Below are 19,787 nucleotides of genomic sequence, written 5' to 3' on the forward strand. Positions count from 1 at the left end.
AAGACTGCGGTGATCTGACACGTTTTTATGCATGTATAGCAGTGAATTTCCCTCCCACTTTGTCCACTGCCGTGGACAGGGGAGAAAGTTTTGGTTTTCACTTTTCAATAAACGTAGCCATCATTTGAGAACTCCCATATTACATTCCCAGATGTATCTATTGTTTGCATGCTGTTTTTAACAAATTCTCTAGCTATTCTAAATGTGTGTGCCATGAAGTGACATCACCTTCATATTGTTAACTGGAAGAATACGATATGAGAGAACATTCACACCCGCTATGTGCACTTAATGCTACCATTCAGGAATTGGGACTAGAATGCAGTCGGTGCAAAATAGCAAGACATATTTACTTGTATGTACAAAATAAGCTCAGGCATACGGAGATGGTGTGGCACACTCAGCGGTTTTTCACAGAGCTGCTCTGGAAGCTTGGAACATACTCCGTCACAAAGGTTCTGCATAGAAATAAGCAAATGGCACACGTTTAGCAGAGGTAACTCGCTAATGAATGGTTAAAGATTGGGCAAGCACCAGAGAGACTTCTGAGGGTACCAGTGTATTCAAAATCACAAAAAATATACCACTAAGCAGCACACTACCAGGCTGAACACAAGCAGCCGTGCCCCTTTGAACATGACTGTCTTCTGATGCACTGTAATGTGCACGCAGAACGTGTGTACTTTTTCATGCTAGATCTGCACAGGTTTTAGCAACACCTGTACCGCTCCGCAACGGCGTCACGTCCAGAGACTAAGAAGCCACAAAAATACTTGATGGAAAGCACCACTCTCTAAGGAGCACTTTCTCACTAATCCTTGTCGCCAAAGGATGCAAAGCTACTACTAGCCATCATAGAAGCCGTCATCTTCCCTAACCACACTGTCAACAGAATTTTTCACATGCAGCCCTCCCCTTCTAGCACACATTCAGCTTGTATGCAAAATTGATGCTTACTGATTGATTATTTAATTTATTTAATTTGTAAACTAAAAGTTGTCTTGCTTTTACTAAGCAACTTCCTGTAATACTGCTTTAGTTGAATTTATGCAAGACTTGTTAGCTTAAACAATTGCTTCAATTGGCTTGACTCTCGGGCCTCAGGATATAGTTCATGTGGGGCAGCCCTCATAATCGCACCAAGCTGCGAAAGCATTGAGTGTCTGCCGCATAAGGTTCAGTGCAAGCCACGTGAAAATACCTGCCATCAGAATAAGCACCGCCTGCACTGCATTTGAAGTTTTTTCGTTAACCTGCGTGACCTACCTTGCTCGATCAGCCATCTCAGATGCCTCCCATCTTGGGCTGTAGGGATAGTCAGTGCAGGTGATGCTGTAAGGCCAGCCACAACTGGTGTGGTAAGCCGACTGAAATGTCAGGGACGGCTTGTCTTGTGGGAAAGACTGTGGTATCGCAACTGTGCAGGGAGGACAAGAATTAATGGCTGGAGTTAGGAAGCCATTTCAGACTGCTACAAAAGCAGCCCAGCAAATTGAATGCTTGAGCATTCACCACAACTACCACCACCACCGTACAGCCCGCACCAGGTGTATAATCCACAAAGCTAAATTTTTGTTAAGAAAATAAATTTTTGTTAAGAAAAACCAGTGAGAAAAACATTTTTTTTCGGAGTGTCCGCACCCAGTACACAGTCCGCACACCCTACAGAGAATTTCATTGGGCATTTCATGCTATATTGCGTGATATTTAAAGGAAAAGACTGTATAATCCGCACCTGTAAATTGTCTGGAAAGCCAAAAATTTAAACTTTTAAGCCTGTGCGGCCCGTGGGCTGTATACCATAAATGACGGTAGTAGCACTGTCGACCACTTTAAGGTAGAAGTAAACCATTCAGGAACTAAGCAGGAGTGGTTATACCGCATAAGGCTGATCAAATGGAAGAAAACTGATGCAATACTTTGGTCGCAGCTGAGAAGAGTCTCAATAAATCATGTTTCTTTGGGGGGGTCAGCGAATACAGGATAAATAGTTGACACTAAGCAGCGTTCTTAGTGAATATATTCTACAGTAATGTTTTACTTAAATTACTAAAGTAGCACACACTGCACTGAGCTAAACTGTCGAAGTTACCTAAGTGACCAGTGTTACAGTAAGCTGCATTATAGCTTGCAAATGAATGAACCTGTGACCACCATACAGACAGAGCAAATACAAGTACTGCTGCCCCACCTAAGCGACGGCAGCAGCGATTTGGTTGGCACCATCACGGCACTTTAGTCTACGATGCAATCAAAATCCAATGCCATTTAGTGTGACCTGCTGTTTTTGAGCAGCATACTCACTGCTGAGGATGAAAAAGAAGTCATCATGTTCGAAGAGAAATGACAGGCTTGCAAATCCCTCGGCATCAAACTCCAGAAGGTTCCTGAAGCATAAAGAAAGAGCACTTTTGATGAGACAGGACCTAACTGTTGAAGAGGAAAACTGAGAGATACAACACTAGCACAGTAAGCTAAGCTAAGCTAGCATCTTTTAAACATATCAAAGCACCAAGTAGTTATAGTACCTTGATTGATTAAGTGTTGCTGTGTGTTCAAACATTGCTTTCCCAAGAACATGATCATGCTCATGAAATACAACACAGAAATGCTTAAGAAAGAATATTTGCTGTATGGAAGGAGGAGAACGCACATTTTAAGGATAACTGGAGATCTCTGCTTGATAATGTGCCAGGACGACTACTCCAGATAAAGATGATGAACCACTTGCATAATTACATATACACTCTTGCACAAAATTCATATATGCGCACATTCACATATAAGGTTGTTTACAAGAAGCAGATAAGCCATGTGTCTCTGAGAAACTTTGAAAGGGTAATAGTCACATATAAAACACTGAGGCTGCTGCTGTCTCAAGCTCCAAAAACATAGGCAGGCAGGTAATCCCCCCCAAAAAAACCATGCTACTGCCATTTTAATTATTGTATTTACTCGCATAATGGATGCACTTTCTTGCAAAAAGAAAACTAGCACTAATTGGATAAGTGCATTTATTATGCAGGGAAACTAAGATTTTCTAAACTTTTAATGACTAATATAAGTGATGCTTGGTTTGGTTTGGTTTAGGGGGGTTTAACGTCCCAAAGCGACTCAGGCTATGAGAGACGCCGTAGTGAACGGCTCTGGAAATTTCGACCACCTGGGGTTCTTTAACGTGCACTGACATCGCACAGTACACGGGCCTCTAGAATTTCGCCTCCATCGAAATTCGACCGCCGCGGCTGGGATCGAACCCGCGTCTTTCGGGCCGGCAGCCGAGCGCCGTAACCACTCAGCCACCGCGGCGGCTAATATAAGTGATGCATTTAGTATTATTCATGCCAGTTCGTTATGCTTATAGATACAGTGTGTTGTCAGAATTCAGATCCGACGGTCGTACCTGCCAAAGAGGTTGAGGAATGCTGCCACGTATTCCTTACGCTTGGCAAACGACGCTGAAACCTGCTCAACCTGAAAGGAAAGCACCACACAAGTGAAAACTGATGGGTGTGGCAGTCAGCTAGCATGGAACCACATCTAAAAGTGAGCCGTCTACCTCCAAAAAACATGAGCAGAGACTAAAGCGGAGGCATGCTTACCCTTTTTTCGAGCAGCTGCTTCACCTGCGGCACGTAATCCATGAGGCAACTATCCTTGTTGAAGGGTGGGAGTTTTATTGCCATTGAACTGCCAAGTGCCCTGAAAGCACATTTAGTAATGCTACAGCTTTAATAATGCTCACTGACAGACTAATCTTGTGAAATTTAGAATTAACTAATAGCGTGTTGCCTGCCCTTGTGCTATTTCGCACCTGTACTAGTGAGAATGCCGGCTTGGCTCATGATTTCACTTCTACTTCCTTCTATAACTGCTCCCTGTAATACTAATGGCACTGTAATAACTTCAAATTTTGGCAGGCAGGCAGTGCTCCCGACAATAGAAGGAAGAGACGTCCACTCTGTTTCTGTTCTTTCATCTGTTTTCATCTCAGCAAGGAATAAGCATTTTGTTCACAAGCATGCAGGGGTTCAGGTGCTTTTGTGTAATACTTATTCAAAGATTTGTATGCACAAACAGGAAGCTCATTTTTATTAGGCAATTTTTGGGTGTAAACTGCATCTTTCTGAAAACTGATTTTGAAGGGAGTACACATTTCTTAATCCTCTGGTTGAAGTCACGAAATAACAGCAATAATAATGCTTTTGAACAGTAACTAGCTGGGGTATGTATCATGGCTTTATTTCGGAGCTCCTTTAGCTTTCTCTACCTGAAACAAATATTGCTTTTGAAATTATGAGGCCTCATATATATGATGGTCACTCATACTGAAACAAAAAACTAGGGTAAATTCTGCTGAGAAAAACACTCTGTGCATCACAGCGTGCTGTATGTAAGCTGTTGCGAGGAAAAGACTTTTCTTCTGTGGAAAGGAGGGGAGAAGGAATTGGCTTTGATTTATGTTGCATAAAACTTTTTTGATAATTGCACATATCTGAAATGACAGATAATACCAATGTACAAATAAAGGGCCCTATATGGGCACAGTGACAAATAGTCAGCAGCACAAAACAACAGCCTTTCTTAGGTAAACTTGTCCTAGTTGCCAAATGCATTAGCGATATCCCAAGTCGTAATATTATCAATGGAGGTTGGCAGTGACCAAACTGAGAAAGCGAGGCCTGATAACATCCGATAACAAACAATGCCTGTGTTGAACAAAAAAAGGAAGAACAAAAAAAAGGATTCAGTCTTCAAACTGTAGCCTCCAAATAATGAAAAAGCACTTCCATTGAGAGAATCTATGCCCTAAACACGACTAGAATCTTCCGTTATTAATAGACAATGAGAACAAATATTAATGAAATGCACAGTACATACTCGACACGCGGAGAAAGGAAAAGCTGTGGCAATATGCGGCTCCCTTCAGGGCTCTGGAAGGTGACTTGCAAGATGGCCATGTCTTCCGACAGGTTTTCCTTTTTAAAAAAAAAAATACAGATAATACAGCATTTACAAGCCAAACAGAGTGCAGCACATTATTTGACCACACCTTCACCCGTTTGTTCTGAAAAATTTTTCATTTAGCTGCCAAAAGGTGTGCAACAAGTGTCTAAGCCAGTAAATCATCACCGGCATCATCCGCTCAACCACATCCACCGCAGGACAACACGTCGCCCATTGATTTTCAGTCAGCCCTGTCCTGAAATGGCTGCGGATCCCTGCAATTTTCCTGATCATCTCCCCAGCCAACACTTCGTTTGTTATCCCCTACAATTTTCACTAGTAATCATTGCTACAAAATTATGGAATGCACATAACATATCAGTGCGGTACCGTGGTAAAAAATATAATTATCAGGATACAAATTTAGCATAGTCATCGTAGACAACGGGTTCGACAGAATCCTGTCTGGTGAGGGGGAAGCATAGTGGTAGACTAAAACATACACTTGCCAAAAAAAAAATGGTTTTAAAACCACTTTTTTTTCGGCGAGTGTATGTTTCATACTACTGCCAATTAATCACAGCTATATTAAGGAATTACAGAAGGCATGGACCTGAAAACAAAACCTGATTCAAACAAATAAATCAACTTCATGAAAATCATCATACTTTTCAACAAATCAAAGCACTACAGTGGGCTCAAAAGGCGTCAAAGAGGAGATTTTTCAAATTTCAATGCTAAAAGTGGTTTCTTAGGAAATTGGTTTTTTTGAGAAAAGGAAATGACGCAGTAACTGTCTCACATATCTCTCGAGGGAAGGGATAAAGGAGGTTGTGAAGGAAAAAAGGAAGCGAGAGATGCGTTAGTGGAGGTCTCCGAAATAATTTTGACAACTTGGGGATCTTTAACCTGCACTGACATCACACAGCACATGGGCACCTTTTGCGTTTCGCCTCCATTGGATGCCACAATCGGGTTCAAACCCGGGTACTCCGGTTTAGTAGATGAGCGCCTTAACCACTGAGCCACCACGGCGGGTGGTTTTCTAACATGCACTGAAATCGTGGCACACACGAAGGTGTGCTTGCAACTCACCGCCATTGGAGGACTGTTACTGGAGCCAGGAATCAAACCTGCAATTTCGTGCTTTGCAAAGAGAGGGACCTTGTAAGAACCGTTACTAAAGAACACAAGGGCTAGGAAACTTCCAAGATATAGCGCCAATCTCGCCCAGTGCTTTTACTTGCAAAAAAACACCAATGGGGCGCGGAACGCACAAAGCATAGCAGCTGAGAAAATTTTTCGGGGCTGTTAACGATGCCACATCACATTAGCATGCAGATTTCATTCCAAATCTGCGATATCTTTACTCAAGAAAGCCAGGGACAGAGTAGAAGTGCTGTTTATAATGTGGTAGCATTCAAGGGCTATGGAGCCTGATGATGATGAAGTTCAGATGACCTTCTCAGCACGACTTACACTATAGTCGGATACAACTTAAGTCTGCAGTGAAGCTTCGCCCACATTCAGGACCGGCGCACAGAATTCCCCCACGACAAAAAAGTAGTCCGTTATTAAAACTTTTCTTGTCACCTAAACAAGCAGCTAATCACGAAAAAAAAGTTATGAGCTCTAGAATTTTGATACCTGGCTTGTTTAATAAAGTCAAACATTAAAAAGCTTATTTCGTTTACTTTAGTGACTGTCTAGCGGAGTGATACAGTACGCCACGGACCGTGACCCAGTGTCAACAACTGCTGTTTTTTTTAAGTTGTATCCTACCATAGAATCTCAGTGATACACGAGCCCGATTGATACAAATTTTGCAATGCTATCATTATGTAGAATTCCATGGCCGGAGTGCGCTGTGTACGATGTGCGGAATTTCGGACGTTTCGAACACTCTCCAGCGTTACTACGAATGATAGGAACGGATAATACGAATGCACTATCACGAGCCGTGACCACACCCTTGAGCACTTAGCATGGCCCACACATTGCCAATGTCGCGATCGTCAGATGTGCTGTAGGCACTATGAGTAGTGAGCTGTAGATGGTAGGAAATTTCAGGTGATATGAATTTTTTTTCACACCCCCATCCCATGAGATTCGTTGTCACAGAGATTTTATTGTATATGAGATGAAAAATGGGAATGAGAGAAAATGAAACACAAAAATGACGAACACTAACCTTCCAACAATACAGAATGAACTTATGCCTTTTGGATTGGAGCCCGGTAGCCATACCATAAGAGTTTAGCCATGCTTAGATTGATTTAACCACCTTTGGTCTTCTCATTGATTTGCTATTGCACTTTCCCGTCGTTACATTAATAATGAGATAGCCAGCATGCACATGACCTTGTGGATGCAGTTTCTGCACAGAAAGCATGTATACAAGGCAAAACATAAAAACAAAACACCACCATAGCTAGCAACGACATGCACAGTCATTTAGAGAATATGTTTGTATACTTGAATGCTACCTCACCAAGTGGCTTTACAGTGCCAAGGAGCTACTCAATTTTTACAAACATTTTAACGGTTTTTACAATGTCCCAGGCTTTGCATATGCACCAATTAGCCTCGTTTTCCTTTTTAATAGTGTGTAGCAGCAAAGAAAAAGAAGTTGAAAAGTTGCTGCAACAGGTATGTTATATGCAAGGCAAGAAGGTGCTGATATTTTGCCGTAGGATGCTTGGGCAATGTAATTGAAGCCACAGGTTGTGCCAGCCAACCAGGGAGAAGTGAATGCACACACACATAGAGATCCTCCATGAACAACAATCGCATGTCTCTGCCCACATGAGCATAACTAGTTTCAACCGCCTGGCGTTTTCTTGAAGTGACACCATACACCACATGAGTGTTTATGCATTCCGCCTGCACTGAAACATAGCCACCACGGCCGGGATTCGGTCTCGCCACCTTGGGCTAAAGAGCCAGGCACCATAGCCACTGTGGCAAGTTGGATGTGACATGTTAAAATATGTCTATGATGCATAAAAACAATGTAATTAAACAATTAAATTACAGCATGATCGGCATCAAGGCAAACCAAAGCATTCTGTCATGTCCTTTCTGAAGGCTTGGCACACCATGTAGCTTCCAAAATGTTAGACAAAGTACAGATACTGCTGTTAGCAGTGGCTTAAATTTTGGAGGACTTGGACGAGAGAAGTTCAATAAACCAGAAAATATGAGTAGCACCTTTGCAAACACGGGCGGAAGCCTTGAAAAATCGATGGGCAATGTGATCCAGAACCTTACAGGAGTGCCGGGGTTCTGAAACAGAATGAACGAATCCTGCTGCATTGCACTGAATATGTGATAATGACTTGGCTTCACACAGGCCCAAGGACAAGGCAGCTTTACCTTTTTGTTGAGGTGCACCTGTATGTTTGACTCAGCAATGTCTGACTGATGAACAAGGGACGAGTACTCGAACTGCAGCCTAGGCGAGTCATCGAGCATTGAAACCTGGTGTTTCCGGTACTGCTCCAATAGTTCCTGGACTACATTTGTGAGTGCTTGGTCATCCTCAGAGTTCCAGTCACATAGGCTCTTAGGAAAAATGCACAAGAGATATTGAGTAAAAATGAACAGCAATACATCAAGTGCAAGTACAAGCTACAACACATTTTTTTGCTTAATTAACTCGACTGAATGCGACATAGCATTTTAGCCTGGACAATGCTTTAACAAGGGCTATATAATATGACGTAGTATCTGGATTAATGGCCCGTCAAATTACACGAAACAGCACATAAAAAAAGGAAGACACATGGCGGCAAAATGTGTGTGCAAACGTGTGTCCACAATCTTTTGTACTGGCTTTGAGTGACATATCTTCACAACTACAGTCCCAGCTGAAAGGCTTTTGAACGAGTTTTCACGCACAACAGTGTTACGGTATTGATTAAAATGAACGCCTAAATTCCTTCCTCTGTGTGATCTTTCGTGTAAGCGCAGTAGTGTTTCGGTGTGACCTAACAGCTGAATGGTCTAGAACGCTGTAATCTTAAACTTAAAATGTGAACAGGCTCCTCTAGAAGCAAAAGAAAAAGGCAGACAAGTTGGACGCCTGCCAATATATGGCGCAGCGCACTTACAGGGAGTTCCTCAATGTTTGGCTGGAAGGCTGTGTCGTCGAAAATGAAATCTGGTGGGAGCTCCGGCCTATGTGCTTGGAAAATAACTTCCCCTAAGAAGGAAAGCATTTGTACAAGACTGAACGCATGCAGGATACCCGCGCGCGGGCTCATTTTCTGGAACAGAGGAAGAAATGAACGTACATGTTATGGCTTGACCGGCATACGGGAGTGATATCTTGAACCTGTCGCACAACTGCTGGGTTCCGTCCCTGGGACCCCTGGAAACAACAAATTTGGGTTCAACCAGATCACATCCAGGATAAGCGTCGTTCTGAGCCTCCAGCGATAGCAGAAAGTGAATGTGGCCGAGAAGGGAGGGTTCATGTTAGTCACATGCGAAACTATAAGCCAAAACATTCGGTAAGCAACGAGCGGCGATCAGCTGAAGCCGCGCAGTGAACTATCGCGAACAAACTGAGGAACGCCCAATTACCCGTGACTTGCGCTGACAAGGCGTATAGGATGCGGTGTCGTCAAGTTCTGCATTGTATGTTCCAGCAGATTTTTCAGGTAGCAGCGAACACGGGGCGCAAACACTGTCTCCATCTCTTGTTTTATCAACGAACGGACCAAGTGTCAGAGCCGAGACCCACGGCAGGTTCATCCGTCTGCTTGCATGGCTTGTTCATTGACTGCAATCAGCTGGCTGCGATTGACTGCGAACGGCACTGTGTCGACCGTTCTCGGGTTCTCGTTTCAAGCCACAAAGAGACAGAGCCACAGATGTAACTGGCCAGACTTCAAACCATGTGCTTTTCGGTTTTCGTGTAATGTTTGATGATCACCCACATCACGTCGATGTTTTAAGTACGCATTGTGATGTCTTACAAAGTCGGATTACTGCCACTACATGGACCACGCAGCAGAGACAGCGCTAGCAAAGCGGAAAAGTACTGTAGGTACGGTTGCGTGGACTCAACTTTTGACGTGACACGAAGCACTTCTACCGAAAAGGCTCTTGGCGACTGCTGGCCATCGCATTGATCTCTGCTTTCACTTGTGCAGTGAAGTCTCGACGCTTGTACGCTTAGCGCGGCCGCTATTTCTCCAATGCAGGTGCGGAACAGCAAGCGAAGAAATCAAAAGCAGATGACACGAACTCATCTGCAGCGATGGACTTCCCTAGTTCGCGATCTTTGCTACCCGTATTGGCGGACGAATACCTTCGGAAAGTGGACACAGGTACAGGTTCCGAATTTCTTTGTACAGCGCGACTATTCGCGCGTTAACACGACTCTTTTCCCGCTTACAGCCCCCGTGTATGTTGGAAAAATAATCGACCGCAAGCAGACATCGCGGCTAGTGAAGTGAGTGATCTCCGTTATCGTTATTCCGGGTCTAATCCGAGTTTCCATTTTGCCAGATGGTTGTCCCAGACGGTACCTCTGGGGGACCTGCAACATCTCAAACGAGTGCGGAGCACGGCGGCAGGTTTGTCTTGGTGTTTGGATGGGCGGGATCCCTTAGATGAGGCTTGTGCAGTGCGTTATTGTCCGTTCATTGCTTCTAGGAATGGAAATCATACTTCGACCACGGCGGGAGAATGACTCGGGTTGTGTGAAGACCATTAAAGACGTGCTAGGAACTGATTCGACCCACGCTGAAGGTCTTTGTGAAGATGTGGTAGAAGTGAACGTCCCACAACATGCACCTCTGACGAGAAGCCAGTTCGAGTCGTCAAACTGCTTTTGGCCGACACAGTTCCATGAAGACAAATTGTATGGTGTGTGTTTGTGCCCATGTCTAGCAGAACTGACTTATTCGAAACACTTCTGTTGCAGGATTGCCAAAATTATCAGCAACAACTTCTTCTCTGCCCAAGACAAAAATGACATGGAACGATACATGAATTTGGCTATTGAAGCAGCCAAAATATCCGTGGTAATAGCTTTTGTACTTCTGCCAACAGACAGTGAAATATTGTTGGACATTTCATTTTTCATTCTTTTGATCAAGACAGGTGTTGGAGTTGCAGTTGTTAATCCAGACACGTCAACACCACTGGTTGTAGCAACCGGAGACAAGCAGCATCCAATAAAGCATGCCGTGATGGTAGCAGTGGACATGGTGGCCAGGCATCATGGTGGTGGGGCGTGGCCCCTGATGATCGAGAGTGAGTTGTGAACATATGAGGAAATTGAAGAGTTTAAGCCAGCTGTGAATCCAATGTTGCAAATTAGTCTTGCAGTGTTTTCTGTTTTGTTAGGTGGGAAAAGTACGTTGCATCTAAAATATTACTTGGAATGAGCAGTTGGTCCTGAAACATTTATAGTGAGTTGTCATTGTAAAGCAAGGATATACAATAATGTGTGGTAGAATTGCATGCATTTTTTTGCTAGTTTTCTGAAGAGTGTAGACTGAAGAGACAAGTGGCTGACATGCTCATTGCCAAGGCTTGCATGTTTTGGAGCCCTAGTCCCAAGTTTTTACACTCTTCACATTGGCTGATTAGATATATGCCCTTGTGATTAGCCAGATCTGTTTGTTATGCTTTAAGAAGCTCTAATTTCTTTTTCTAAAGCACTCTCTGACTCTTTTTTGTAGACAGCCTATGCAATGTTGAACTGAAAGACTTGGAAGTCTATGGTAAAGCACCTTACCTTTGCACTGGTTACGATTTCTACATCACTCACGAACCATGCACAATGTGAGTTGACTGCTTGCTACACTCAAAAAACAGAATTTTGTTTGAAAGTCTTCATTTCAAGTTTGCTTCTCTCTGAAACTTGTTTCCCCGCTTCGGTTCTCTTTAGGTGTGCAATGGCTTTGGTCCATTCGAGGGTACGGAGGGTCTTCTATGGGTGCCCCACATCACGTGGTGCACTGGGTTCAAGTCGAAAGCTGCACGTTCAGCCTGGTCTTAACCATCATTTCCAGGTGTGGCGTGGGCTTCTAGAAGAACAGTGTGTTGCTCTCTCCAAAAATCAGTCACTGCACCAACTGTGATGGTGCAGATACTGGCATGCCTGACCAGCACTTTTTTTATGCCATTAAAACAATGCCATTGTCATGTTAAGTTTGGCTTTTATTTCTCCTCGAGACAAGAAGCCTTCCCTTCGAGTCCCGTGGCATTTAAGTAGAGTCCCTCACTTTAGAACTCGACAAGTACATTTTACAAAGCACATAGTAATTGTTCTTCAAAAGCAAAGCAATTCTCCACTCTCCCAAAGTGGAGCAAAGTGAACAAAACAACATACTCTCACTGAACATCGTCTTCACATTACAACTGCATATTCAGTGCTATAGTACTTCATAACCTCCGAGGGGGCAGACACATCTATCTATACACATTCCACAGCATTGCAGTAATAAAAAAGTTGCACCAACCCTTAGTGATAACTGGCTGCGACTACAAGCCTTGCACGCCACAGACGTCGTCATGTCTTACGTTTGTACCACTGCTCCAGCCCGGGTAATGGTATCCACCAGAATTTTAGTTGCCCGTATTAGCTCTCAAAACCTCCCTACACTCATAAAGTCACAGTGTCGTCAGTGCATTCGTGGCAACTCGTGCAAAAACAAGGCACTGTTTTGTGAGTATAGTTTCGTACATATAATATTTATATATTTATATATAAAATATATACCTATGGTGACAAAGGAGACGCTGTAAACTATACACAAAGTGCTTGTACACAAAATCTGGGACTTGTCATGACTTGTCAATTGCAAACTGCCGTAAACAAAAGCACTCTGGGAGAAAAAAAAAAATCTTGCACAAAGTAGCAGGCAGACAACTAGAGCTACACATCCACGCACTTGAGCGAGTTTGCGATGCCACTGTGGTCTACGTGTGGTCGCATTGTGGACCACAAAAAGAAAAAGAAAAGACTGATTTCCTAACAGTGAACACAACACAACACGAACATCTGACTCGACAGCTGAACGACGCAAAATGTTACTGCACACTGCAGTTGCCTGGACTGTACACGTCGCACTGTCAAGTTAGAACTGCGATTCCTGGATGTAAAGAAACTAAGAACTAGAAATATGAGAATAAAATAGCTACCAAGGATGGAAACCAATAGCTTTGAGCTATGACTGTCAATAAGATGGATGCTGCCCTGGGTACCATGGAAGAGCTGGCAAAAAATAGTGTTTTGAAATTGCACGCTGATAAGATGAGCTCCAGGACTGGGCATTTGTCTTTTCACAATGTTTTTTCTTTGTGGTGACTTAGTCACCAGTGCAAGGTGGCTTATCTGTTGCTTTTGCAATGATCCCTATTTTTAAACTCTCTCAATGAGTCATTTTTTTTTCTCTGCAAGCCAGTTAAACACACAACTAAATACATCATCCCGTATTTTTGTGCACCACACATTCGTGGCTGCGACCGAGCTCAGCGCTTTCGGAACAGCGAAAGCACGCCCTTCTTGCGATCGCGTGACTTCTTGTCGACGTAGTCTCCCTCAGAGGAACCTTCCGACGACGGCGCCCTTTGGTGTCGGTGGTCCAAGGTTGCCGAGTACTGCTGCAAGTTGCTGGCTAAGCCTGGTGGAGGATTCCCGCTGCCCGGGAGGGATGCGTGTCTGGCCACTGTGGCGCCTGACGGAGTGTCGCCCCGTGGGTGGTACGTCTGCAAAGCAGCATGGGCCAGGAAGCTTTATCTTCAAATATCTTAAATAAGTTCTGCCATACTAAACCACAGGTATCTTTTTCTCACTAATTGCTTAGCTTTTTATGACACCACAATTGTGTTACAATGCGCACTGGTGACTATGTGACAAGAAAAGCACAGATTCCCGTGAAATGGCACAGAGTTGGCCGAAAAAGTTCAACCATATATTCCCGTTTACGGCAGTATAACAGAAACCTGCTTACAGGGATTATGTGCAGTAATCATTCTGTTAACTATCTATGATGAACACTCACAACTACTCTGCCCGGTGCCTGACTGAATTTTTTTTTTTCCTGCTCTAAACTCGTGTCTAGTTCTATCGTGCACACAACGCAGGAGTTCCACAGTGAAAATATCCAGGGAACGCCACAACCAGTGAAATACGTAAAGAATCGCAGGAAACATACCTCTCTGTATTGAACCTTGTCTTCACGATTTTTGCTGTAGCCTGGTCAAGGGGAGACAGAGTGAGCAATCACAAACGTTAATGCACAAAACTAAGTCACTTGCTAGGTACACAACACTGCTATCATGTAAGCAAACCAGTGTTCCTTCCAAAGAGAAATGCATGCAAGCTAATAGTTTACAGCTTAATTGCCATCATGTCCTCTTCACAGCACGGCTGCCATATGCACAACACATAGAAATAGAATTAAGTGTCTACAGAAGCCATTGCCACATAGCTCGTGGAAGTGAGGCTACTCTGAAATCATCACCACCACCACTAACCATTGCCATCATCGAGAGTATGCCTTGAAAACTAGACGAGAAGCATTCAAATTCACAAATCCCAAACGCATACAACAGCTACGCTGGATGAACACAATATTGAGAACCGTGATTGTCCAACCAATTTTTGTCCCTTTGAAATTCACTCAGTTACCCTTACAGGCGATCAGGTAGTTGTCTATTTTTCTCATTACATGTCCCATTGAAGTCCATTTCCCCATCTTGATTAACGCATGCTTTGCTCTTTAATCCTACCATATTCTTTTCCGTAGCTTGCTGCACTGTCCTTAACCTAATTTCAAGCTTTTGTTAACCAGGTGAGTACTGATAGGAGACAACTGTTATGCACCAGCATCCACACACCTGTCTAGAGCGCTTGAACGGCATGCTCTATTGTGCATTTATGACAACCGCTCCTGTCTGCCGGGTCCAATACAGCTTTTAAAGGTGCCAACAGTTAAACATGATCCAAGGGAATGTTCATGCATGATAACGTCGGGTTTGGAGCACTTTTTAGAGAAGTGTACTCTCCAGTATGCCATTCAAGCGCTCTAGACAGCGGTGTGGATGACTGCACTCTTCTTCTAAAGGACCTGAACAGGCTACAATAGTTCATAACTTCAGAGTACCTGCAAAGCGCACTCCCACCAATTTTAGTTGTCCTCGTAGTTTCCATCTCAGTGTGAACTACATGCAGTTACTCTGAGGCATTGCCAATTCCATTTTTTCCCCCATGTTCACTTTGTGCGTTCTAAGAGCGTTACCTTAGTCCCGTGTGTCTCTTTACCCAGTTCTGTCAATGGAACAAACAATTCTGGGCTGTAGTAATGCCTTTCATCTCTCCGTTCACCTTCACAGCGCAAAGTACAGTGAAAAACTGGTGAACCCGAGACTGCAACAAATGACTCTTTACCTCTCCTCCATTCCTGGTCACCGTCAGAGAGCGTACCCGCAATATCGGAATCTGAATCGTCTGGCCGCCGTGGCTTTGGTGGTGGCTGGCTTGGCAGTGGTGGAGCTACATACATTGGAGGAGAATCTGCAAAGTGATGTTTGAAACATTCAATGGATAATAAATCAATTTACTCAACAGTAATCATTTTCTGAGTGACCGCATGATGCTGTTACATTAAAAGCACCTGCCTAGAAATGTACCAGCACAAATACATGGCTGTCACAATGTGACTCTTGTTCACAGTAATTATGGCAACAGTTTACTTATGAAACAATGCCTCAGTGCTGTCTTCGAGCAAACTATGCAGGCTAAACCAAGGTTCCTTCTAATAATAATAATAATTGGTTTTGGGGGAAAGGAAATGGCGCAGTATCTGTCTCATATATCATTGGACACCTGAACCACGCAAGGGAAGGGATAAGGGAGGGAGTGAAAGAAGAAAGGAAGAAAGGTGCTGTAGTGGAGATGGTAAAAGAATGCAGCGCGAAAAAAACAAGGACGAACAGAAGTGGACAGGACAGGGCGCTGACTACCAACACGTTTATTCAGAAAGATGAGCAGCTTATATAACGCAGACCAACACCCACGTGACCAAGAAAATAGCAACCGCGTTCAACTATCTAATACAAAAAAACGAAACGAAGTGCACAATATCAAAGTGATACATATCTAGATAACGCAAAGTCAGCCAAGAACCGATAAAACCGAGAGGACCACGATGAACCGTAAGGTGCACGCATGGAAAATGATCAGTCAGCGACCTTTTCCCGCCAATGCAGCACGAGGCAAAACAAAAACGAAAATAACAATATAGTCACCGAACACTAAGTAAAAGTCGAAGCGCTGCATTCTTTTACCATGTTCACTGACCAACAAGCCCAAACAGCCGCTTTAGCTGTAGTGGAGGGCTCCGGAATAATTTCGACCACCTGGGGATCTTTAACGTGCACTGACATCGCACAGCACACGGGCGCCTTAGCATTTTTCCTCCATAAAAACGCAGCCGCCGCGGTCGGGTTCGAGCCCGGGAACTCCGGATCAGTAGTCGAGCGCCCTAACCACTGAGCCATCGCGGCGGGGCTTCCTTCTAAGCACAGATCTCGTTTTTGGGGTGAAAAATCGGCACACTGTTACCATTTTTTCATTACTAGTACAACGGTTTCGCTGAATCAATTCACGCCCCCCCCCCCCCCCCCCCCGAACTTCAAATCAATTTTTTTTCTTCTTGACTGTGTTTATACTAGGCTGCTTTATATCCAGACAATACAGTCTTCCTCCACTTCCCTCAGTAGTGTTATTAGATAGCACAAGCCTTGCGGTAAAAGATAATCGAAGTTCCGCCATATTCACTGAATGCTGCATGTCTGCAGATGGCTAACGCCACTGTGTTGTGTTTCACAGATTCTGCCAGTGATGACGGTAGATTTATATGCGATTGCATGAAGCAACTAATTTTATTCACACAACATGCCAAAATGTAAATGACCCTCGGGTACACCCAATAGCCAGTAATCCTTAAAAACAGCACCTACCTATTGCACATGGTGCACCATTTTTCACAGTACATCACAGAAGCACAGCTATGTATAGACACGAACACATGCCTCTTGCTGTGTCGAGAGAATGTTGCTCATTCATGCGCCTAGGCAGTGCATGCCCGTGCATAAAAACAATGCATTCCCTTTATAATGAAACATGCTTGGTGCACCTGATCAAGGATGGTGAATATCAATGTTAACGGTCAGAGGCATTACAGTGTTTCCCCTGCACACTGAGTTGACCCTTCGTATTAATGATGCCAGCTTGATAGATGCACGAAAAGTAGACTGATCATTTCCGCCAAAAATGATTTCCATGAAAGCAACAGAATCGAAATACAGCCCTGCCCCTGCCTATGCACAGAACTACGTACAGACTGTATACAACGCCAGCAAGAAAAATCGGGACACAAATCCACTTGCCTTCAAGACCACTTGAGCTGTAGCCATCCGCAGAAGTTCGGTTTGTGCTGGGCGGTGTTCCAATCATGGACGAAGGACGGCTTCCATAACCGTTGTGTGCATTTTGTGGCGAGTAGCCATCTATGGAAGACCTGTTAGCCACCTCTTCTGCTAGGAGGTTGCCTGTGTGCCGAAAGTCGAAGTGATTAATGCACGTTCCCAGTGCTGATTTCCCTTTTTGAACAGGTGCAGTGAGATTAGACAATGGACAAAGAAGGGAAAAGGCATCACGAGCGCTGCTCTCAACTGATAGTTTAATAGGAACACACAGAACTCGTACACACAGCCAAAGAAAAATAAATGCACACTATAAAGAAAAAAAAATGCATAAAAGTTCTGCACATTCTAATCAAATCCTCATTTCTGTCTAGGGACTAGGGCTTGCGCTGTCTTTTTCCTCCTTTGTCCACTGAGCCATCTTTATCTGAACTTCTATACCAACTAGCTCAAATCTACCCATTGCTTCAGTGGCTGTCTATGCAAACAGTACCCAAAATAGCGCCTCTGAATGGTACAGAACAAACCCGTCTGAGCAACACTGGTGTCAAGCTAACAATTTTTGATGGTAGTTCCCAAACTTGCACAAGGTAGGAAGCTACATCGATCTTCACAGGTTAAATATAGTCTCATAGTACACAATGAAGCAATGATATAAAGTAAACCATAGACATAGACACTTGCAATGGAGGCGTGCTCTGTGCATTAGTTATTCGAGAAAGCCATAAGTTCAATCCATGCAGAAACAATGCATGGTGTAACTATTTCCACACCTTTTCACATTAGGCTTCTTGTAACCATCGGGGTGACAGGGCGAACAGAAATGTTCAACCTAACTCGCCAGTTTCTGTTCTCTGCCTTTAAAAAAAAAGTTTATCTTTTGCGAGTAGCAATTTTAAATTAGGTATGTTACAAACAACAGAAAAAGCTTTTAAGACAACAGAGACATGATATGCGGCTCATTGGCTCAGGCTATGTGGCTCAAGCTCATACAGCAGAACCACAGAGGGCAAAGCGGGACCAAAGTTGTCTGGGTAGAATCCAACCTGTGCGCTCGTTTGAGGCCGCTCCTTTGTAGTGCCTAAGCTCACCACTTGAGCAATCCAAGCTCAGTAGCTACTACAGCACAGTACTGTAGCAGAAACGTCTGCTGCATGCCTTATTCAGCATTAAGTGCCATATATATTGCCATGTATAAGTCGGCCCCCCAAAATCAGATGGCCGTTCTTGGAAAAAAAACAACAAAAAAACTTCAGACTTGCTCGCGGCAATACAATACAGTACTTAGTCTTAAGTTGGGAGGATTCTGCTGAGTCATTTCAGCTTAAACTGGCAACACTGAGGATTTATTTTAGTGAGCCTTATTTTACAATAACTGAACCAAAACAGCGCGAGATGTAGCAACAAGAATGTCTCCTTTCTTGCTATGCTTAACTGCTCCCATACGATGAGACACTTGTTAATTTGACGTGCTACTTTGGTCCTGTCAATACAGAGTGTGCTGAAAAGGCCCCAGCTAATTTTTACTCGGTGCAATTCGAGCAAATTTATGGCACCCTTTTGAGTTCCAATTATCGACAGTCAACTGTATACTCCGACACAACGAAACAAATAACTAGATACATGCTACATGCCACTATTTGGATGCAAAATCTATGACTACGTGCACATTGCAGCACAGCACATGAACAAAGAGTGACAGTCACAACCCCATGGCAAGCTACCGTTCCCTAGGTAACAAGAAAAAAAGACATGTTTGACTGGATCTGGCAGTTTGACTAGATTATTACCCCATTCCCACTTGTAGCCAGCAAAGACGATTCTACCGCTTCAAAACGGCTCAAGAAAGCAGTTTGACTGGTCTGATATTTTCACCTGGACTGTAAAAAAGGCACATAACAAATAGAAAACATGTGCAAGAGGATTGACTCAATTAGGCTGGGGTTCAAAGCGGTGGTAGGTGCAAGGGAGGCAATAGGAGAGCGTGAGCAGCTTAGTGCTTGCTTAGCTTGCTGCAGGAATAGTGCAAAGGCTGCATATTCGCACCATCTTACAGCTCTAAATGAGCTGAGAAACCAGACACAATACACCCAACACTTGTTTTGCGCCACTGTTTTTTTTTTTTTTTTAGCTGACATAGTTCATAACTTGGACTGTTTAGGAGGTTGTGAACCTGAGACAAGTGTGCACCCATTTCAGCTTGGCAGGCCTAAGCTTCACGACAAGGTGACAGTTGTATATCTTTACGAATGCCGTAAAGATACACATTAGCTGACTATTTTATAAGTTTTTAAAGAACGCTAACATTCTGCACAACCTGTGTGCGTCCACTCGAACATAGCTGTTCACCGCTGAAAATACAGGGTGTCTCCGGAATGTAATGCAAT

General features: G+C 43.7%; 3 protein-coding genes across 4 annotated transcripts in view; 1 reads left to right on the forward strand and 2 right to left on the reverse strand.

The window, feature by feature from the left end:
- Positions 1-329: 329 nt before the first annotated feature.
- LOC144133328 (BRISC and BRCA1-A complex member 2-like) lies at positions 330-9,748 on the reverse strand. 2 transcript variants are annotated; one of them, XM_077666330.1, is made up of 12 exons: positions 9,535-9,748; positions 9,243-9,319; positions 9,060-9,151; positions 8,323-8,511; positions 8,158-8,232; positions 6,043-6,093; positions 4,882-4,979; positions 3,603-3,702; positions 3,404-3,474; positions 2,305-2,387; positions 1,267-1,417; positions 330-458 (listed from the first exon to the last, which is right to left on the reverse strand). In XM_077666330.1, exons 1-12 carry the CDS (start codon positions 9,645-9,647, stop codon positions 401-403), a joined length of 1,158 nt encoding a protein of 385 aa, XP_077522456.1. In that variant the 5' UTR covers positions 9,648-9,748; the 3' UTR covers positions 330-400. The 2 variants fall into 2 exon arrangements, with proteins under 2 accessions (XP_077522456.1, XP_077522457.1); XM_077666331.1 differs by lacking the exon at positions 6,043-6,093.
- A 78-nt stretch (positions 9,749-9,826) lies between these two features.
- LOC144133330 (putative inactive tRNA-specific adenosine deaminase-like protein 3) lies at positions 9,827-12,117 on the forward strand. Its single transcript, XM_077666332.1, has 9 exons — positions 9,827-10,000; positions 10,158-10,283; positions 10,354-10,408; positions 10,465-10,532; positions 10,612-10,819; positions 10,883-10,982; positions 11,058-11,214; positions 11,646-11,748; positions 11,855-12,117. The coding sequence occupies exons 1-9, from the start codon at positions 9,952-9,954 to the stop codon at positions 12,045-12,047; spliced, it is 1,059 nt and encodes a 352-aa protein (XP_077522458.1). The 5' UTR covers positions 9,827-9,951; the 3' UTR covers positions 12,048-12,117.
- Positions 12,106-19,787, reverse strand: part of kst (spectrin beta chain, non-erythrocytic 5 kst) — a 214,894-nt gene continuing 207,212 nt past the window's right edge. The window contains exons 77-80 of the mRNA XM_077666319.1: positions 17,365-17,526; positions 15,362-15,487; positions 14,127-14,167; positions 12,106-13,677 (exon numbers count right to left, since the gene is read on the reverse strand). Of these exons, the coding sequence (XP_077522445.1) occupies positions 13,441-13,677; positions 14,127-14,167; positions 15,362-15,487; positions 17,365-17,526 (566 nt within the window). The 3' untranslated portion in view covers positions 12,106-13,440. The remainder of the gene's footprint in view (positions 13,678-14,126; positions 14,168-15,361; positions 15,488-17,364; positions 17,527-19,787) is intronic.

This window comes from Amblyomma americanum, chromosome 5 (genome assembly GCF_052857255.1).
Source record: "Amblyomma americanum isolate KBUSLIRL-KWMA chromosome 5, ASM5285725v1, whole genome shotgun sequence".
Taxonomy (NCBI): domain Eukaryota; kingdom Metazoa; phylum Arthropoda; class Arachnida; order Ixodida; family Ixodidae; genus Amblyomma; species Amblyomma americanum.

Coding starts and splice junctions, on each gene's coding strand:
- LOC144133328 (XM_077666330.1), bottom strand. CDS start 9,647: ATGGAGACAGTGTTTGCGCCCCGTGTTCGCTGCTACCTGAAAAATCTG. Junction 9,152..9,242: donor TGCCGGTCAAGCCATAACAT/GTACGTTCATTT, acceptor TTTCCTTCTTAG/GGGAAGTTATTTTCCAAGCA. Junction 8,512..9,059: donor CAAACATTGAGGAACTCCCT/GTAAGTGCGCTG, acceptor ATTTTTCCTAAG/AGCCTATGTGACTGGAACTC.
- LOC144133330 (XM_077666332.1), top strand. CDS start 9,952: ATGGACCACGCAGCAGAGACAGCGCTAGCAAAGCGGAAAAGTACTGTA. Junction 10,533..10,611: donor AGTGCGGAGCACGGCGGCAG/GTTTGTCTTGGT, acceptor CATTGCTTCTAG/GAATGGAAATCATACTTCGA. Junction 10,983..11,057: donor AAGCAGCCAAAATATCCGTG/GTAATAGCTTTT, acceptor CTTTTGATCAAG/ACAGGTGTTGGAGTTGCAGT.